We start from the raw sequence: 23,668 nt of genomic DNA on the forward strand, positions 1-23,668 counted from the left end.
CAATGGGAAAATAAAAAAGATTTCAAATGTGACGCAAAGATCTTATCCCGCATGCTAACTCACCCCGGGGACATTACTTTTCAAGGTATTTCTTGGTCAAAAGGAAATTCGTCTAAGGGATCTTATGAATTGTGTTAGAAACATAATACACGATAAGGCTGGTTATATCTTGTGTATGTGTTTGTACCTGTATTGAAGTGTATAAACATTGGGGTAACAACATAAGTATTATTACTTAAGGTCGCTGGCGCACACCAAACCAGACCGGTAGTCAGCCCAATGTAAACTTTTTTCACTACAGGTACAGATACATAATGCTTATGTGTACACTTGGTAACCCCGGCATTTAAGTGAAAGCCTCAATATTCCCAGTATTATGGCCCTGTTCAGTTCGGATGACGTAAAAATTCCGAATTAATCAGAACCGCATTTATATCGATGATGTCAATATAGGTCGCGGATTAAGCATTCCTATTTAATATCTGCTTAGAACCAAACCATTTTTTTTGTCTTGTCTAAGTATTATTTTCATCTTTATGACTGCTAGAATTGCGTGTTACTATTTACTTAGATATGGGTACCCTAGTTCACGTAAAAATGTTGTTTCTTTGAATTCATTTTTTAAGCGCTAGTGGGTTTTGATAAGTATTTTTTTTTTCATTTGTCTCGGGTATTTTTTAACCTAATCAACAAGCCTAATCATGAAGTCTAATCTCCATGCGTAAACACCGACAATTACATACATTTGGTGTGGTAAGATTCAGTAGAAATAAGGCACCGCAGATGTAAATATAAAATTTAGTATATAGACATCTTAATGACAAATAAACTATCATAAGTCATGATGTCGCAACTTTGAGCACTACACATCGCGTGCGATCACTCAATTATCATTTTACCAGCAAATTTAATAACCTCTGAAAAAAGTGAACAGTATTGTTGTAGGGTAACGGGAAAACAAGCTTCTCCCGTGAATGCACAGAAGCAATTTCTGATTACAAATAGGAACCAAAATCACTGTCATGGCACTAACAACATTCCTGTGTAAGGATCAATTTTGTATTTTCACAATACATGATATAATCCGCCAGATTATTATTAGAGAGTTCGTGTGTGGCTGTTGGGAGAATATATTACATTTCTACGTTCCAAGGTAAATCTTGACGCTATCCGCAAAGAATTGCCAATTATTTGAAACATCGATACAAGTAATACGCTTCTTTACGGAATCGGCGGTCGAAGAAACCGTAGATGAAGGGATTGATGATGCTGTTGATGATAAAGGAAGTGTAAATGAACCTGTAGCCCGATAGCTCAGAGGGCGAAAGCTCGATCCAAAACGTCTCGTTCTGAGATTCGTAAATCATCATTCCGAGCTTTGGCACAGAACAAATGATAAACACAAGCGTTATCAGTATGAAGATCTGTGAGAGACGTATTCCTGATGTCCTCGCGGGACATGCTTTTCTTGTTGTGATTTGATCCATCTTGAGTGCATTTTTAGATGTCAAAGATGATACGTAGTTCGATTCAGGAATAAGTGCATTTTCATTGCAATCAGAGTTCGTCGTTCTTGGGTTGCCATTTATTTCCCTTGGTGATATGATATCAGGATCCACATGGTTCTTATTGTCAATTACAGATATTGTTTGTGACTGTTACGTCAGTGGTATCTGACAAACTCACGGAATTTGAATTCGGCGACTTACGTTTACCTGACCTCTCGTCGGAAGTGCTGGAATTGGAGTTCCTCTGTTTGTGGAAGATCATCTGCTTAACCGCGACCCTTCCTACCAATACGTAAAATACCACAAGCGACACGAGTATGGTAAAAATCAGGAGCATCAATGCCGCCTTGAATATAAGAGGTTGAACTGTTGACCACGGGCCTCGGATACTTGTACATCGATATCCTCGTGTGTAGCTGTGGTCATCGTAAACCTCTTTGGAGCCGTAGAACAGGAAACAAGGCCAGGACATGACTAAAGAGACCCAATGACACAAACAATGGCGATTTTCTTCCAGAACATGATTATTTGCTTGCTAACATCAATGTGCACGTCATGTTGAGGAAAAACATTACTTTGCACGCGCTGTCGTTACTGTATTTCACAGGAAACATGTTTATTGAGAAACTAAAGGAAGTACATACGACACACGATATCAAGTCAACAAAAGCCAAAACTGGTATGAAAAATCTTTCTTCCCAGCTTTTCTGAAGCTGGACAGTATGTATATAAATGACGATGGAGTTCCCAATTATCCCTATGACCAAGTATATCATCAGAATGACGGAAACAGGGATGGTATTATGGGATATATAGGGCGGGGCGTCATTCCACTTATCAAGTCTGTCCGCCATAACTGAGGCATTTGAGTAAACATCCATCTTAAAACCCCACTTTAAAATGTCTATTCAATGGGAGACCGTTAGATATATATCTCCTTCCTGATCATTGAGTAAAGAGATAATTGTGTTTAGAACATCACTTCCTGGTGTCCAGAAATCTTGTTTTGTTGCGTACCATGTAAATAATGCATATAACACCTATTGTTAAAGTCAACATAAAATCTTTTGTGTGATTTTTATTGTTTACCTGCAAACATCGTCAAATCGTTGTAAATCTTCACAAAATAAATCTCTCATTCATAGCTTGACAAATGGATCAGTCGGTATATGTATATCTAAAGGTTGCGACACGGTAAACAAGTACATTTTGTACATTGTTTATAGAGTAGCATTTATTTTATAAACTGAAATATACATACTAATATATATATATACTAATACTGAATCTTAAGGAAAATAGTAGAATTACAGTTTTGTTTGCATGGCAATATTTTTATGTTATGTATGATTAAGACAAATAAAAAAATCTACGTCGTATATAAGACTTAGTTAGGTAGATATAAGACTTCCAACAGAAGTTACCATGAAAATGTAATATATAAGAACACAAAGTGGTCATAAAAAAGGAAGAGGATGCTGACGTTATAACGAAATCGTAATTTTAGATCAAAATGAATCAAGTAGATAGGATCCTTAAAGATTACCATAATTACAAGACCAGGTGTTCCGGAAGGGTAAGAATTTTCAGTAACATGACGACGCCAATCATGTAAATCTAGGTAAAACCAGGGTGGTGACAACGGAACCACTAAGCATATCAAGATGCATCGAGCACGTTTGACGTCATATTGATCATTGAATAGATAGATGTATTTTCTTTAGAAGATCACTTCCTGGCGTCGCAAATTCTCTTATGTTGCGTATCATGTAATGAATAGCACATATACAGTAAAAGTAAACAAATGAATAACACATATACAGTAAAAGTAAACAAATGAATAGCACATATACAGTAAAAGTTAACAGAGGAATAGCACATATACAGAAAAAGTAAACAAATGAATAGCACATATACAGTAAAAGTAAACATGAAAATCAACCTGAATTTAACCAAAGTGGTCCGTTTTTACTGAATCATTCGAACTGACAGTCATCTTTAATTTAAATATACGAAATGTATTTGATACGATATGAATTCGAGAGGAAATGCTTGTCCCTTTCCTTTGATATTTTTAAGTTTAGAAACATTTATCTTGGACATTGAATCTTTTAAACGATGAGCTCTTGATAAGTCATGTGATGTTGATAGTGAACAAAGAAACGGGGCATAAGTTCAAGTAATTTGTACTAAACACTTATTGACGCAGATATATTTTCTATGAAGGATTAAGCATTAACTTTTCAAATCGTACAAAGCATGAAGTGACTCTACATCCGAGTGTGTGTGTCTATTTCCTTCAATCATTTAAAGTTCTAAATTCCCGCCATTTGATAATCATGTTTCTTATCAATGAAACTCTAGATTTATTTTCTGCATTTATGTAGTTTAAGTGACAAAGCTATGGAAAATACATTTTAAATATGATAGTAATATATATCAGGTTTATCTTGTATATCTTGCTATGACAATGGAATATTTAAACAGTTTAGATATAAATCTATATGCGATGATTACTAATTGAAATCCCAACCCCTAATTTTTATTAAATCTCTTTCTTCATGAACCTTTGCTTACATGTCCGTATGTTCAGGTTGTTAAGGGTTACAACGGGTAAAATGTTTTATATCATATATAAGGTCTAGCAGCAAAAATCAATTCAGAAGTATTTCAACATTAATTACCAGGGCCATATAATCTAACCTTGCTTGTAACAAGCATTTTCATTGGTTAAAAATGTGTTGTCAGCCCCCATAACGTAAAAAATAACATCACCGTTTGTAACGATGTATTTGGTTGGCTGGTACAGCAGCGTGTTAATTTTTATGAGAAAAGAGATCACAAATAAAATTGGATATTCAAAGGGTTTCATAATAAACTGCTTTGCTGTTTATTTAGAGTACACTTCATTTTGTTTTTGTTTTTTGTTTGTTTTTTGTTATATCTTCCTAACATTAAAAAATATATTCAAGTTAATTCGTAAATGACATACAAGAGCAAATAAGGGATAATTACAATCTTGCTTTACTTCTTTGTATAGACCCGGTTCAGATAGGACGCACAAAATGAATATTATTCAATATTCAATAGTATATTCAAAGCTCTGTATGATATCTGAATAACTGGTTGAATTTATTAGAGATCAATGCCTTCCACACATTCTATATTTTAGCATTTCTTTAGACCAGTTTAATTTCGCAAAGGTCTCTTCTCGATTTCCATCCATTAGAGTCGACGGAAAGATGAAACATCTTTTTTTCAAATTATAGTACATGAAAGATACACATTTTGTATTAATTTTAAAATAAATATTTATTTCATTTTTTCCTTTTTAACATAGAACGACAATGTGACAATTGAAGAAAGTACATTTACATGTATATTCAATTTTAGCAAATCGAAATAAATCATATACATGTATTTTATTTAGTCGACAGCACATAGGAACAGTTTGATATTAAAGTTACATACGTGTAACAGATGTCCCATTGAACTTAAAAAAACAGCAATGGTTTGTTTTGGTTTGTTTTGATTTTGCGTAACATACAAGGCCAGAAATGAAGGCGGCTGGATTGGATTTACTATTGAAAAGAGGAAGCGAAAAGAAAAAGAAAAGTATAAATATTCAAATATAAGAAACAAGAGGCTGCAAATAAATCATGGTTTCTTCAAGGACAAACATTATAGCTATTTATGATAAGCAATTTGCTTTGTTTTGGGCTTGTATTATATGTTTACCCGTTTATTACACGCCTGGTTGTGTCAAAAACATTTTAACATATTTTTCAATAGGCTTGCATTTTTTTTATTCATAATATTGTAGAAGTTCGCTTATCCAAAGTTTCAACTACTGTAAAGGTTGAAATTTACGCGAGGGGGAAATTTACGCTAATTACATGGGCTCATTTTGTTCGCGAAAATATCCCCACGCGTATTATTATCATTTTGATATCAATTTGCGTAATCTTGAACTACAAACGAAAGTGGATCGATCGCGAAAATAACACCCACGCGTATAGTCTACATATGAAAATGGCGAAATTAACCCCGAAAAAAAAAAATCACGTTTACAGTATTTAAACTCCTATCGGGATAACAAACCATCGTATATAAAATTATGTTCTCCAAGCTGTTCGGATATGCGCCGTTCTACAATATCATTTCAACAAATTTTATTGTTATAGTTCTGCAGTCGACGGAAGTTTCATCAATTGATTCACTTGACCTGGTCCACTTATGGAGATGGCTGATTGTTTATGATTCATTCAGGGCACAACTCACAGGAACTGGCACGAGAGTTCCGGATGTGGTTACAACTGTAGGTTCATACAGCGGTACAGATATATTAACAACTGTCTGTAGCCAACTGGGCATAAATGGTACATACTTGTATCACTCCCCTCCCCTTTTAGTAACCATTTATATTATATGCAATATGTAGCTTCCTTGTAGTGCTACAAAGTCGCCTTTTATAACTTAAGGCAGGTAAGATTTCTTTATATACACGTGATAGGTAAACATTAGTTATGGTTTAAAAGGCGAATCAAGGGACTTGGCCATGCGATTAGGAAGGAAACTCAATTAGATATGCATGTATTTATCCTTGTAATTACAGTAAATTGTAATCTCCATGTCTATATAACGACGGATATTCAGGTAAAATTCAAATACTACTGTATTATTATTATTATATCGTAAGCTTTAGTTGGTGAACAGGCATCGCCATTAAAGTAATAATAGAATGATAGATTATATACTTATATCAGAGTGTAATTTTATATCACAAAACACCAAAATGTCACACACACACAAAACCCGCTGAACACTAATATTGTAGTTGAACTCGGACTAAAATACCTTCTAGACGACGTACTTTATTACCCGCGCTGTTGTTTATATAAGCTAACATGTATGTCGTACATCACATCGCTTTATTCTACATGTTTGTTCACTGTTTCCGTAACTGGGACCGGCAAATTATCTTTGGTTACTATTTTTTTAATTGGAGATCTACGGCGTAGTGATGTCGGTGAAATGATGCAGAAAAACTATATATGAACGGGCGTGACACTTGTATATAGCCTTGAGACGTATACAGGTACGGTACCTACAATTCAGTATAGAGTCAAAGACAGACATCGATATCACATGACTTTTCCTTTACCGTCACATGACTCTCATAAACAAAATGGCTACCAACATGGTAATATCGCCGACCTGTTAACGTCATTCTGAGGTCAGAATTCGCGAAATTATGTATTCGTGAATAAGTCGAATGAGGTGAGTTCGCGAAATTAAGTACTCGCGAAATATAAGTGATTTACAGTATATGTTTTACCATGCTTAACAGTCCCGTTCAGGGTGGTTCATTTGTGATTTGTGGAGCTATCCAGGTAACTTTGACGGTGTCATCCCACTTAAAAACCTTAATCTTGAAATGGTAACCTGAAAATCTGCCTATGAGATTATAACAGTACTGGACAAACCGTACCTAACCACTTCTTTTTAAAAAAATAAATGCCAAGCATCTGGTCAATCCGTTGCAAAGATGTCATATTGAACAAGGAAGACTCATTTCTTTCCACGCCGACACATACTGTATGCCTCGTTACGGAATCGGCGGTCGAGGAAACCGTAGATGATAGGATTGACGATGTTGTTGATGATAAACGCCGTGTATATAAACCTGTAGCCCGATAATTCCAAGGGCGAAAGCTCGATCCAAAACCTCTCGTTTCGTGATTCGTAAATCATCATCCCGACTTTAGGTACATAACAGATGATAAAAACAAGCGTTATCAGCATGAAGATCAAAGACAAACGCACTCCATGAGGCCTTGACAGACCTGCATTTGTGGGTGTCGACGACATTTTGTGACAATTTTTATTTGTCACCGAGAGATGATTATTTTGCACTTTTTCATCAGATTCTGAATTCACTGTTTGAGATTTTGATTCAATAACAGTGTCCGATGTATTTCCAGAATCAGAGGCATTAGGGTTATCTTGCATTGAACGATTATTGGTGTCATTCAATTCCGTAACCTTGGATGTATTGGCAGAATGCGATGATTTACAATCACGTGACATAGTTTCTGCTGCAGCACCAACATTGGAACTATTCTTTTTGTGGGAGAGCATCTGCTTGAACACGATCCTTCCTATCAATACGTAAAATACCACAAGCGACACGAGTATGAATGCCACAATCAGCATCACCGCTGCCTTGAATATAAGAGGCTGAACTGTTGACCACGGGCCTCGGACACTGGTACATCGATATCCACGTGTGTAGCTGTGGTCATCGTAAACTTCTCTGGAGCCATAGAAGAAGAAACAAGGCCAGGACATGACCAAAGAAACTCCAATGACACAAGCAATGGCGATTTTCTTCCAGAACATGTTCATTTGCTTGCTGAACGGCTTACAGATTTTTCTGTATCTGTTTATGGCTATGACGACAAGCATAAGTGCTGACATCAATGTGCACGTCATGTTGAGGAAAAACATCACTTTGCACGCGCTGTCGTTGCTGTATTTCACAGGAAGCATGTTTATTGAGAAACTAAACGAAGTACTTACGACACACGATATCAAGTCAATGACGGCCAAAACCGGTATAAAGAATCGTTCCTCCCAGCTGTTCTGGAGCCGGACAGTATGTATATAAATGACGATGGAGTTCCCGATGATCCCTATGACCAGGTATATCATCAAAATGACGGAAGCAGGGATGATATGATGAGACAGCGTGTCATTCCATTCATCAAGTCTGTCCGCCATTACTGAGGCGTTCGATGTAGCATCCATTGTTAATGCTCACTGTGTGATGTCTGTTTCAAGGGAATTCGACAGAAAAGCACCGTTTCTCTTCACTGATCAGACGATTGATCCAGTCATATTTACCTTCGGCGAGGATGTTTTAAATATTACGTCATGCACTTAAGAAACAATGGGATGTTGAGAGCGTATCGAAGAGCAAAACGAGGAGTTCCTATTCGTTGTAAATAAAACACTTGAGCCTTTCAAAATCGTACTTAAAACAGTGATTCACTGGTGTCACTCTCTAGATGTAGTCAATTTTACTCATCATTCTTTGTTTTACGTTCCCGCTTTGATAAATCTGTTTCGTATGAATTAAACTTTAGACTCATTAATCTGTTACATGTGTATGGCTCAAAAGACAAATCCATCGAAGTGACAGTATTATAAATATATATGACAGATTAATATAAGCTGGTAAACTTGTTTCGCAAGTTAGGAAAGAAAAAAAATGTTTACGTTTACATATACAGACAGATTAATCATGTTCATCCTGTATATTATGTACGGAGCATTGACGGTAAAAACAGCTCACATACATATTAATCGTGCATGCGCTGATTGCTGCATAGTTGTTAAATATCGTGGGGCTATTATTCCGCGGTTGCCACAACCGGTTCTAATTCGTGTGTATTAAATCTCGCGCAATTACCCCTTTGAATCTTTTGCAGTAAACATTTCATGTATGTATATAAACATATTGGCATATATGTTCGCGGTACATTTAATGACCGTAAAAATAGAAAATTAACTACCCCTCGAATATTGACAAATATACAGTATACATGAACATTCCCTTCTTTAATCGTTCTCTTTATCGGATCTGTTATCTGATTGGACGAAATACGCATGGCAACAATAACATTAATCATTTTAAGATCGTTAAGTCTCACAAATCAATATGACGTTTCAAGATGAGTTTATTGATAAATACGATCAAAACATTAAAAAGTAAGATAATCCAAATCACAAGTATCAGCAACCATTATCAAGTACAATACATTTGTAATCTTGTATTGTTTTAAAAACATTCAAGAATCAGGACATTAGTTAATTATACCACCATACCGGATGTTGGTAAATTCAAGTATCTTCAGTTGAGTAGCAGTGATGGAATAATTTGGCAGGGCACAGGGAAACACTTCATTTAAATGTAGTTCGCTATCATTTGTTGTCCAACAACAATTAATATTTTTTATTGTAAATAATACTTTAAGAAAATATGTTGAATTCAGTTCAGAAGATATGTCATAATGATATTACCATGAGTAAAATGCAGAAAATAACAACAATAACACAATTGTGAGTTGAAAACGTGTATGGTGTTTTAAAGACAAATCTAATTTGATGTAAGTATAATCTGTAAATGATAACATGTACAAATGACTAATAATATATTAAAACCTTTCGATGTATATTGAGGGCTCATTTCCATATATATTTAGAACATTTTCAATATGAATTAAGATATCTTTTTCATATTGCTATAGAGTAATTTTGTAATAAATATACATTCAGAACCCTTTTTTATATATATTTAAAGATTTTTCAAAATATATTTAGATTTTCTTTTTCAACATACATGTAGATTCGAGGTTTTTTTCATATTGATTTAGAGTGTTTTTTTATATACATTCAGTGCCCTTTTTCATATATATTCAAAACTTTTTCAATATATATTTAAAAGCTTTTTTTAATATAGATTTAGTGCTCTTTCCATATATATTTAAAAAAAAAATTCAATTTATATTTAGAACTTTTTTTCGATATAGATTTAGAGCTCTTTCCAAAATATATTCAGAGCCAAAAATAAGCGTAAACTGAATCACACATCAATTTGTTCTTTGAAATCGTCAGTTATGCTTAGAGCCTAACGTATTGTGTTTATGTAACGTTATGTCGTAACTATTGAATTTTTATTGGTTGATGTTTGATATAGTTATATACTGTGGGCGACATATCATCGGGTTGTATTATCTGATGTGTTCAATTACAGGATGTCCTTCACAGCTTTGTTTTATGTTTAACTACATAATATGCTTCATCTCTGTAATGAGCTGTCGACATTAATTAGGAACCACAAAGTAATAACGTGATGTCATAAAAAGTCAATTAAAAATTACAATAATGTTAAATTGCTGTTTTAAAAGTGACATGATTAATTTCAATGTATATTGCAAATATGCCCTATCGTTTTTATTGTAATATTGCATGACGTATGTCATGTTTTATATAATTTCCTTTGTGCATGTGACCATAGTAAATTGAATTATTTAGTATGGCTTTCACGTATGGCACATTTCACGCTTTTCCCATCTGTAATTTGTTTATATTGTCTATAATTAATTTTAATAACAAAGCAAATGGCAATATATCGCATCACATTCACAGCTGTGTTTTAACTGAAGTCAATAACCTAATGTAGAGGGGGCTGCGGTGGCCGAGTGGTTAAGGTGTCCCGACACTTTAACACAAGCCCTCCACCTATGGGTTGCGAGTTCGAAACCTACCTAGTGCAGTTGCCAAGTACTGACCGTAGGCCGGTGGTTTTTCTCCGGGTACTCCGGCTTTCCTCCACCTCCAAAACCTGGCACGTCCTTAAATGACCCTGGCTGTTAATAGGACGTTAGACAAAAACAAACAAACAAACAAACCTAATGTAGTTGCCTGTATTGGTAATGAATTATTGAATACATGGATAAAGAAACATGTGCAGTGCAATGTATATGCCGAACAATTGATATGAAATTCTAGAATTTGGAACCTAAAGTAGTAACACGGAAGGTAGCGTTTTAATGAAGTGCCGCAAAGTGAAGAGGAACATTGTTCATTCAATATAACCTAAAATTTTAGACATTTTTGGCTTCCGTCGTAACTATTAGGTAACGAGTAAAACCAGAGAATAATACATTACTACGTTTGAGTTACATTTGGAGAAGATGGCCACTTCACCTTAAAGAAATTTGAAACTTTATATCCAAGATGGCATAAGCAAATCAAACAATAATGTTTTATATCTGGTTGAAAAATTTAATAAAAAATACATCCAAAGTACGGTGATTTTTTTTCCCCAAACGTTTTTCATTGTTTAAGGAATAAAGCCTTTTTTATTGTTAACCGAAAAAGTCCTACTTAAAAAGTATAATTTGTTCAAAAATACTATCTTATCATATCATTGCGGGTAGAACATGTTGTCACAGAATAGATAAAACCGCTTGGTCCCTCTGATGTCTTATTAGTGCGGGAGGAGACCGGATTACCCTTTTCAAGCTTAGTTGAAAGGAAAGTATTTTACCACTGTGCCATCCAAACCCTCGCGCGCTTCCATCTAGGCCAGCAAGCGTGATACAAAGAAGTAAATATAACTTGTTTTGCAATTGTTGTAAAATACGCAAAGTATCCATTTCAATTTTTTTCACAACAACAGCATACAACGTATACAATAAAAACTAGTAGGTATTACGATTATAACATCAACTTTCTTTCTGATTATCATTAGTTTTACATATATTATCAATACATATATTATTCTTTCCAACAATGGACCTATTACATCTGTACCACTTTACAATGGCATTGTCTCTAAGAAAAGGTACTACTTCATGTTAAATAAAATCTTTATCAATATGCAAATCAATCATCATAAAAAAGTGATAATCTGTATAGCTCGCTATTGATCCAAAGGTGATGTATTATATATTATGAATGCCTTATATAATTTCAACGAATATATTATATTGTTGATACAGCGCTTGTTACACCTATATTGTAATATATATATAAATATATACTAGAACCATCAAATCTTTATCAAATATATATTTCCATGTAATTAGGTATAAAATCTACGGATTATTAAACTTACACTGACCTATACACGGGTTATATATTTATTCGATAAATTTTAATGAAAAGTTCAAACCAATTTTCAAAACGATATTTTGATTTACCTTTCTTACACTGACATACACATGGGTCATATATTTACTAGAGGAAAAAATAATGAAAAGTTCAACAAATTTCAAAAAGATATTTTAACTTATCTAAAGTTATTTTGGGAACTGGTTTTACCGTACGTCTCAAATGATATTTACAAACTGAACAAAACAAAGTGCATAATCCATGAAATTACGAAACAAAGCGATCAAACCTTCATCCAAGTCCATCACATATCCACCTTGACTTAGAGAGTAACTCGCATACCAAATATACCAAAATCCACGCTAAGCAAATGCAACAACGCTCACTAGTATAAATTTAACCAAACACATCTCTCATTCGTTACGGACGCGTTTTACTATTTTAACAACACGGATACGGACTAATATACCACAACGATTTATATAATATACATTATGAATTATACTATGCAATATATACACTATATATTTAAGAAATAATTAACGATGATGCGTGTATTGTTGCAGGATATACAACTCGGACGAGGATATTTTGCAATCAAATTAATAACGAGTTATTAATTAAAATTGCAAAATATCCGAGTCCGAGTTGTATATCCTGCAACAATACACGAGTCAAAGTTGATTATTTCTATTCTACCATGTACTGTTCTGAGATCTACATCTTCATAATAGAAAAATAGCAAAGAAACCCCGCGAAATGTGTCACTACATGGCTGTTACAATTCACAAGAAACGATAAGGCGCGCGTGCTAATGAATATTCAAAAGTTGACGTCAATCCCAAGCCAGTTGACGGCAACGTTACGAGAACTTTCGGGGATGTCGGCCAGCAATTCATGCAGAAATGCTCTCCAAAGGTTGCCTGTGGAAATTGACCTTACAACATATTGTTAAGCAAAGTCTGTTATGGGTTGATAGAAATTAACAATCTGGCAAAGAGCTTTCTCCGTTGTAAAATACACAGTCTCCGACGTTCAAACGTTTTGGCACGCCATGTTTGTTTACAAATGCACGATTTTGGAGGAGGGAAATTGTAAGAGCCGTGACTCACGAGCGTGTATTATTGACACGAGAGTGGATTACTAGCAAATAATACACGGTTTTAAACCAATCAAAACTGGCGTTGCATAGCAAACGTGGTAGAATAGACTACTATACTATATAATTCATTCAATTAACATTTTATCTAATCATGAATTAAACCATATAAAATATTTTTATTGATTTTTATATTTATTGATGCTTGTGTAATATCTGTTGTGCTTGGTCCCAAGACCTTCAGATATGCTATTGATTAACTTATTAGAAAAAGCAAGATTTCACAAAATGAACAAACATAATAAACGGAAATGTTTTACGAGACAATCATGACAAAAGACAGGGAATAAGAGAATGCGTTGCAGGGGGGTATCATGCACCTTCTAAGTCACCGACTGCAATGTTAATATCGATAAAATCTAGATTATTTCATATTCGCAAGAACAGAAATGGTAATATAATATCATAAAGTACGCTACAATATGAAGATTTACAGTATTACATGTAACATGATCTATTGTGTTTCTTTGATTACGTTATGTATAGGGTTTGTAATGAATGGCAAATATACAATACTTAGCAGTGTTTTAAAACCCGGACTACCTAAAACTTAATCAAGTGAAGATTTACCTCACAATTGATTCCAGTGAAAACCTATTGTTCTGCTAGTTTCTTAAATAATGAATTAATACCTATATCGTTCTTACAAACATAGATTAACAAACCCCAAATTGTTAGGTAATTTTGTTATTTGAAGATATTCACACGCCAACAATCAACCATCACAAAAACTGTATAACCCATGAATTGTATGGGCTATATGGCGAACAATCCCTTCCTTTGATGGTAGAACCCTCCAGGCTTAGACATTTAAGGGTATATGCATTCCGAAATGTCAGTGTTCCATCGATATTCTCTGTCAAAATCCATTGCTGGTCAAGAAATATATCATCCTTGTTGAAGCATCCATAAATATCATCGCTGAAAATAACAAAGAGAAATTAATCAAATTACATAAAAAGCTTCAGTTGAGTGTTTTAAAAACAATAAAGACTATACATGCTCCTTTGTGTTTTATTCATTCACCTACCCGAATGTCGGATGTTTATAGCTAAATTTAAACGACATATATCATATTTTACAATATATCATGGTCTACTGGGTTTTGAATATATCGAACTTCTGTCCGCAGTGACGAATGGTATGGTAGGACTTTCTGTTTCGCTCAAACATCATTACAGGGCTACATTCATTAACATTATATAAAACTGAACATACGTGACATGAACAGCGTTCGATGAAGCAGGTCCACATCTGATAAATACATAGTTTTGCGAGTTCTTTTTGGTGACGTCGAAGATGTCTTGTCCATACACGGACATTCTGGTACGAGTTGCTAGGTTGTATAGCGCGATTGCTTTCTCTTGGAAATCTAAATAAAAAATGACAATAAAAAAATTGAATACATTCTGAAAACCCAACAATCATAGCAAGATTAACAAGCAATGAAACAATCTTATTATATATTTTCTGGAAATGGTTACATTATTTCTGAAATATATATATGATGGATTTAAGAAGGTTAATTAATTTATTCATAAAGATAATATCTTATATTTACATAGATATGAGGTGAATATTATTCTGTTCGGAAATGTAATTTCATTTTCTTACGTTAAAGTTGCTCTATTAAAGTGGCTTACAAACTAGTTTTAACAGATATATTTATTTAATGTTCCCACTCGCATGATTTATCTAGAAATAACCCACAGCGTTATATATTCCAGGTCTTCATACGAGATTACGAGATTGGATAATCAACCGCGATATTAAAATTGAACATTATAATATTGATATGTTTTCTTTTCTTTTGCTAGTTAATGGGTTACACGGTCTGTCGTACAGTACATTTGAAATTTGAGTCGAAATGAAACTAAGGAGTGATACTTATTTTTAATTGAAATCGTGATAATCGATATATACATTTTGATAAATTGAGTGCAAATAGTGAGGGATACAGGAAGAATATTTAAACTAAAAATTGATCAAATCATGACAAATCATTAACAGAAGATACGTTTGCGACCTTTATAAAACAATAAAAACACAGATACCTTACGGTCCGGAAGAGTAAGCGACCTCCCCCGTTTTAATTACGGTATCGGTCTGGAACTACAATGTACATGTATATGTATATGTAAGTTACCTTTAAATTATATCTTTTTTTTTTATAAAAATGACGAAACAAGTTATGGCATCTTATTATATTAATCGCGCTGGTTGGCCCCCGTGAGTGGTCTAACTGTAGAAGGAAGCCAGGAGAACGCAAGGAAAACACACGTGGTCGGACAGTTTTTACTCATCTTACCTGATTAACAAGGACATATGAAAGTGATAAAATATCTTCAAACAATCAAACATGGAGTTGCCAATATATAGGCCAGGTGACTCACCAACATCCTTCGGTCAATTCGGTGATGAAAGAGATGAAAAAGTTTGAAACAGATACAAAAACAAAAAACAAAACACAAAAGCTGCGTTATAATACTTAAAGCGGTCTTAAATTAACCACTTTCAAATAGGCACTGTCTGTCAATTCCCACTTAATCCAATACGCGACATTCAACAATCGAAAATCATTATCATAAGTCCGTCAACCGCAGTTGTATGCTACGCTATAAAAACCAATATAAATAGATACAATTTAAGACAGTAGAAGAGGAAGCAAATATTAAGAGACATACCTATTTCTTTCCTGAAGAACCTAAATCCATGTGCCTCATTCTCCGTTGCAGTTACTAACACACCAGAGTATATCCAGCATGTGTTTCGGTCCTGGTTGTATCCAAATGACAAGCAGTCATGTTTCACACACAGTTTAGCACAATCTGGTAAGAGTTTTGCACATTCGTCAACTGTTACCAATGTTGAAGCGTTACCTTTCGTACGGAATGCCGCCTTGTAATGGGCTGCGTGTATGTACGCGATGAACACGTGTATTGTGTAAAGGAGAAATACTAATCGCATATTTCCAATTTAGGCCGATGTCATTCTTAAAATAACATATTTTGCACCGTTATTGAAATCTTTCTCTCTTATATTGTATTCATTAAGGCTTAACCTATTGTATTAAAAATATAAATTTGATACACCAGCACTGACATTTATGTGTCCGATTATGAATTGTATACCAATATGACTTTACATCCGAGCGACCTTCTTGCGGATCTCCTTGTGCCAGGATGCTTGAGAATCTATATGCTAATCTGCAATATTGATCGTTTCCCTTCATGTAATTTTAAACAAAAAAATTTTGCACTCAGGACCAAAGCCTACCAAATACTGTTATATTGATAGACCAGAATCCATTATCTTCGTAACTTGCGTGATATTCAACCTTTAAAGATAGCTCGAACGTTAATCTCCCGAAACGTTCTTTGGTCACCGGAAAAGGATGTTACAGACATACATATGATTAATATATAAAAAATATGATATTCGGAATTGTTATAAGATATACCGAATTATCTTGTTATAAATCAAAACCGCATTAACTATTTATCTTTTTGTATCAATGATACTATGGAGTCTTATATGCGGAAATTTAAAAGTGAAGCCAATGAAAAAATTTAATCAGAGATTCCTGAGGGATCTTGGCTTACACCACAATAATAATTTGGTCATAGATCTAGACCAAATCTAGTTGATCAGTGATTATATATATATATATTTTTTGAATTTATTTATTATCTTTTTAGTTTCCTATCGAAACGTTAAGCAGACTAAATAAGAGATGTTGCTATTAAAAGCTATATATACTGCAGTTACCATTTTTGTATCACATGTTCTGAGAGACGTTAATGAACGTTCAAACTATCTTGAACTTATTCCAAACCCATGTTACAACACTCAACTGTCTCATCTCCTTACCGGAATTTTATGATATATATAGCATTATGTTTTAACTAATAATCAATGTTTTAAAATTTAACTCTTAGTTCTTCAGAGTTTCCTCCCTTGTCATACATGTATATCTTGCAGCTGTGACTAGATTCGGCTGCACATCTTTCTTCAGAAGAATGTCTTCACAATTTTTTTTCTTTCCTGCGCGTCTTTATGTCAGAACATGGGGTACAACAGCTCATTTGCGAAATAATTTATCATGCAAAAATCTCAATAAGAATGACCTTGAAGGTAATCTCTTTATTAAGCATGTATTTATTGTATTCGTCATATATGTTTTGTAGACTCATTTTGAATGAACCTTCTACTGAATGTTCCGGATGGATATAATTTGCGTGAGTTGTCAAAGGAAATGACTACACTATGGTATTATTTCCACCTATATTTGATATTCAAGAAACATCAGGAGAGGTAATTACTAATTCAACGAAGGTAATCTTCAAGCAAATTCTTTGATATATCCTTCTTCTCATGTCTTTTGCACATGTGGAATTTGCATGAACCGAAATCACGCGAGGAGTAACCGTTAGATATGAAACACTTTCAGTAGGTTGGTTAATATGTGTGTGATAAGGTTTTTCAGTCAACCATCATCAAATGGTAGGCTGGTCAAATCGTCTTCCATCCTTGGTGCGTCCTTGATCCGTCCGTTAATACCCCCCTGTTATCAATATTTCTCAGAAACTATCAAATGGATCTTTGTCAAATTCCGTTGGTAGTTTTTAATCTCTAGCTGTGTATATGAAATTTTGAGACTTATGGGTATCAAAAAAGCCGAATGGTAGCAACTTTTGTCTTTGTCAGTTGAACTTTTACCTGCACTAATTACAAATTCCATTTACAATTGTTGAAGAAAACAAGTATCATTACTAGTTGTAACGGGCTATGCTATATATACCCCACCGCATTCGCAAATAAATTGGTTTATATTTCAACGGTGTTTGCTGAGTCGTACTACACCTATTCCAAATTTTATCCAAATCAAAATTATAATATAATTATAATTTCAGAGGCCAGGAAATTTGAGCCATTACATCTAAGTATCGAAATTGAGTGTAATACTCTGATGCACGTACATACCTGATCAAAGTCAGCAATATTTAAACTTCGACCAATCAGTGGTCACAATGTGGCGGTCATTTTTTTTTCACAAAATAAATACTACATTTTTTAGTACCATGCTACACATATACTTCACATTTTTTTAAAAAAATGGGAGCAATTTTGTCTAAATATGAAACCTTAGTGGCGCCTACTCATTAAATTTGATAGAATTCAGATAATATTCAAATTTCGCCCAATCAGAAGTAAAAAAAAAAAAAAAAAAAAAAGCCAGACGTTTTGTTTCATCACAACACATGTGTTTTGATAGTACCGTACTTCATCATTTACACATTTCATCAAAACCGAGGCCCCCTCCTCATCATACCCGCAACACCACCTGTATCACATTTTATGCTTTGCAGTTTACGTCACGATGCACCTACAAACCATATTACAATAAACAGACAATATCTAAATGTCGACCAATAAGAGACCAGGATATGGTGTTCATTTTGTTAAAATGTAAAGCCGAGGCTGTGAAAGTGACCGGTATCCCAAGATGTACCTACATAAAAAATTTCATCCAAATCGGACAATATTGAAATCTCGACCAATCAGACGTCGCCTATTCTGACGTCACTTTATTGTTTTTAAGGTCAGAAAAATTCGTGCAACTGAAATGAAAAAAAAAATTAAAATGTACCTTGCAATAATTAATGTAGTTCTGTTGTATAAAAGGTGATTATCCTCATACTGGAATATATTGGTTAAAATGTTAAAATTGAATTAATAATTTTGTATTTATTTCAGCAAACTATACTTTTTTTTACCGGGAACGGTCATCTGTAGTCGCGACGTTACAAGAACAGGTCCCATTGACAGCTAGAAATGTTATAAGACTAAAATATTTCAGGCTGACATAAGAAAAAACTTCAATGTAAAACGGAAATAATATCAAACTGCCTTCTTAAGAAAGTTCTGATCCCATAACTCCCAAAGAATTTCAGACAAATTAATCAGAACTCTTATCAGCAATCCTGTGAGAATTGCAGGACCAGAACTCATATCAGCAATCCTGTGAGAATAGCAGGACCAGAACTCTTATCAGCAATCCTGTGAGAATTGCAGGACCAGAACTTTCCACAGACGGCAGTTTAATGATTCGATAGTTATCCCGTCGATTTCATTCTTTTCACACAAAATACGTGGTAGGAGACATCAAACCATAAACTCGCTATATTCTTTCCTGTAGGAACATAGCGAATATGAACTTTAAAATAACAAAAACGAGCAATACTGCAATACTGCAACCGTACATATTTTAGAGGTAATAACATTTTGGTATTTTTTATTAGTTCACAGCATTTCATTAAGTTGTTATTGTGCCAATTGCAGTTCCTGTAGATTGCTTCCTATGACAAGTATTATCGCAGTGCAAATTCATTACTAAGCTATTTCTTTGAATTCGATCGCGCGCAAAATGTAAAGCCCACCAAGAATAAGGACGTATACAGTATAGATAGAACGTGTCCAGAATGCTTATACAAAGGGTTTGACTCAAACATGGCAAACTTAGTATTCCATTTCGAAGAAAGCAGAAGAATGAATGAAATAAACAAAAACAAAAACCTCAGTTTTAACACAAACCTATTGAAGACCTTCTCTGACAGAAATATCTAATGGATGTATCAAATGTAATCAATTTGTATGACTTAGCAAAGAATATGACTACCTTGGTACATAATTCCTATCTTAGTATTATATTCAAGAAAAAAACAGGAGAGGTTATTACTTATTCAACGAACATTACCCTAAGGCAAGTTCTAAATTGATCCATCCTTCTTCTAATTTCTTTTATGAAACATGTATGACCGAAATCGCGTGATGAAGAACCGTTAATTATGGAACATTATCAGTAGGTTGGTTACTATGTATGTGTTTACCCAACTATTATCAAATGGTTGGTAGGTCAAATCGACCTACGTTCGTGGTCTGTGTGATTCATAAACAATCCTTGTTACTGATATATCAGACCTGTCAAACTTCATTTGAATATTTCCCTTTAACACTGGCTCTGCTTATATTCCTCTTGTTTAGCATGTATATTAACTCGGATTTGAATGGTAGCTCATGTGGGCGCATTGTCGCTCTTCGAATGGCGCTCTATTGCTCTTCGCATGGCGCGCATACGGTACATTGTCCTATGCTTATTTTTTAGGTTGTGAACATTTGAAAGAAAAAACGTTACTAACCGTGACCGAACAGTTCTAGGTGAGTTTCAGAATACCATTGCTCCAAATAAAATTTCAGCTTCCACAGAACACGATTGTAGAAATCTGAGATGTACCTAGGCTGATAAATTATGCTTCCATTTGACGAGGTATTGTAATCAAGTAAATTAACAAAAAGCAAGAAAACAAATGAGGATCTCGCCGCACTTCAGAAATTGAATATAGACAGATTTATCATACATGATTAGGATGGTGTAGTGGCGCAATGATAACATACTCGACTTTCACCAAGGCGGCCGCGGTTCGATTCCACAATCAAGAATGTGAGTACTGCGATTTCCTCCCACAGTAAGACTCCTCGAGCGCTTCCATCCGTGGCAGCAATGTTGAAAAGCAGTATACAGGTAAGGCATAGCGTTTCAATCGATATGATGATTTATGGAGCGGAGATCAATCACTATCGACCGCGTATGGAGTAAGTTATGAGTCCCATAAATCATAACTATTTTCTTACATTTAAGAATTCCAACAAGATTACAGTGTTAATGATTAACGTATAATCACATGCCATTCAAATCGCAGGATACGAGGTAGAGGCTCCAATGTGATAATCGGGTATTGGAGAACCCCTGGATGAGACCTGCTATATCCAAATACATACTAGTTGTAGGTTGCTATTTCCTTTAGGTTCCTTTGTGTTGTTCTAATCTTTCTTCATTTCTGTCATTTATTTTCCGTTGCCCATTGACAACCAGTCTTATTTGAACCGAAATGTTGCACAAGGTAGATAAATAGATACTAGAAATATAGGAAGAACACAAAAGAACAGTTGTCAATAAAGGCGACCTGTACAAAGCAAAGTAAGATGATATAGTTATAGCACTTTTGATATCAAATGAGAAATTAACGATAGGAGAGATCAGGGTTTGTTCGGCTCACGGCAAGTCCCATCTACAGATTTCCTACAAAATAAAACTTGTCAAATGTTGTCCAAACCCAAACCTACTGCTTTCCTGAATAACCGAAATCTGCGTGCTTGGTTTTCTCCTGCAGTAAGTAAAATACAATTTATATCCTGCATATGTGTTGGTACTGGTTGTATCCTAATGACACAAATTTATGTCACTGGCACAGTTCGGCAAAATATGGTAAAGGATTTACACTATGGTCATCTGTTACTGATTCCGAAGCGTTACTTTTCGTAATGAATACCGCTGCGTAATTTGCCGCGCAAACACTCGGATTATATAAATCGAGAAACGAAAAAGGTGTGATTCCAGATCAGTTCGGCGTCTTCATCATGGTAATGCAGTTTGAAGCATGTGTCAATTTTGTATTAAGTAAAACCTAAGGATTTTAGTGACTAGTTATGTATTTTTTTGTATGATGTATTTTCGTGCTCTGTTGTGATAACCCCTTAAATAAAGAATTTTTCAGAAGAAACTACTTGACAGGTTCATCACATATGAAACTTTCTTTGCGACATATAAGAAGTTCCCCTCGAATGACTTCTTATTAACATGATTTCTTGATTTCAGCGCGTTATAGAATATACACGTTTTTAAAGTCAAGGATGATTGAAAACATCATATGAAATCAATTATCAAGTCTATAATTTATAATTCATAGACCATGTCATGCTTCTGTAACTAAGGTTGGTCATCACTCCACCTGCCTGACGTATACCAACAAACCTTTGTAGATATATTCCCTGTGACGGTACAACGCATTATCATTTGTTCACTGTACACAGGCCTTTGTCAGTTGCCTTCTTGTTAAAGTAGATCTCCAAATAATTTTTAATGTACACAAGTGTATGATTAGTTTACCGTGGAAGTACAGAGTCTATCTAACTACTTGTCCCTATTGTATATGGACATTCATTAATGATCTCTGATTTAGATGATTGTTTGATGAATGTAACCCTACTTTACAGCAGACTGAATGCCTGTCTTTAGAAATTAGAATTATAAATAAATATGAACTTGCTGATTTTGGTCTCGGTCTTGGAGCGATGGAATGTTAAATTTCTTTGTTTTACAACCCACATTGTTTTCTCTTTACAATACGAGTCCAAAGTATATCAATTCTTCCTAAATTACGTATTCTTTATGCTACTGTTCTTATACAAAATATGACAATGTTGCTATAATATTTGTGATAGTGTGTAATCCGTGAATACTTTACCGTTTTCAATCTAATGACGGAGACGTCGCAGCAGTACCAACACTGAGCCACTTATCATAAAACTTATTTTATCTACAATTATGACCTCATGCAATTATACAACTTTTATAATAATGCATAGCTGTATACATTTATCAGCTATAGCCAATTATCTCGCGAATTAAAGGTATTAAAGGAACTAGAATAAACATATCAAATCCGGTGATGTAGATACGTAGTTTTGCGTTTGTACGAACTATTCTTTCTGTTTTTGGTCTGAAGGAAAATACTGACCATTTTAATTTTTTTTTTCATAAAAATCTTTAAAGAAATTCCCTAGTTAGTTATTTTCTTATCAGAGTATTCAGTCTGTGATCTGATTTGGGTATATGTAGTTTGGAGAGAAGCTAATAGGTGAAGTCAGAGATGAATATAATTACCTCACTCAATATTCTACTTATCTGATAATATGTTATCTTTTGTTCTAAGTATTAAGATAAATAGAATACAAACTGGTTCACAACTAGTTTTATTAAATGGACAACCAATATTCATTAAGTTAAAAAAAACATTACAATTAGATAATATCCTACTTCAAGAAGTTGATGATATACCAGCTATTAAAACAATGTTAAAGGGGACTATCAAATCTCAATTCAAAGTTGAATTTAAACATATATTACGTATAAGGACAATACTGATCTCATAAAGTCTCATATTCTCACAATAATTTTCTCACAAAATCTCACATTTCAATAATAACGATCTCGCATAATATCACATTATCACAATAATGATCTCACATAATCGGACAGTATCACTACAATGATTTCAGTCTCACATTCTCACTATAATTATCTCACATCAACGAAATGAGCTCATACAAAGTAAAGATGCCACTAGCTTCTCTTTTAGGAATTGTAATATACACAGTATGAATACAAGTTTAAATCAACTAATAAAAAATATTTTAC

At 34.2% G+C, this 23,668-nt stretch overlaps 1 protein-coding gene across 1 annotated transcript; it reads right to left on the reverse strand.

The window, feature by feature from the left end:
* Positions 1-1,045: 1,045 nt before the first annotated feature.
* On the reverse strand, positions 1,046-8,711 carry LOC117330773 (C5a anaphylatoxin chemotactic receptor 1-like). The gene has a single exon (XM_033889255.1). It carries the CDS (start codon positions 8,316-8,318, stop codon positions 7,080-7,082), a length of 1,239 nt encoding a protein of 412 aa, XP_033745146.1. The 5' UTR covers positions 8,319-8,711; the 3' UTR covers positions 1,046-7,079.
* Positions 8,712-23,668: the final 14,957 nt, after the last annotated feature.

Source organism: Pecten maximus, chromosome 7 (genome assembly GCF_902652985.1).
Source record: "Pecten maximus chromosome 7, xPecMax1.1, whole genome shotgun sequence".
In the NCBI taxonomy this organism is placed as follows: Eukaryota; Metazoa; Mollusca; class Bivalvia; order Pectinida; family Pectinidae; genus Pecten; species Pecten maximus.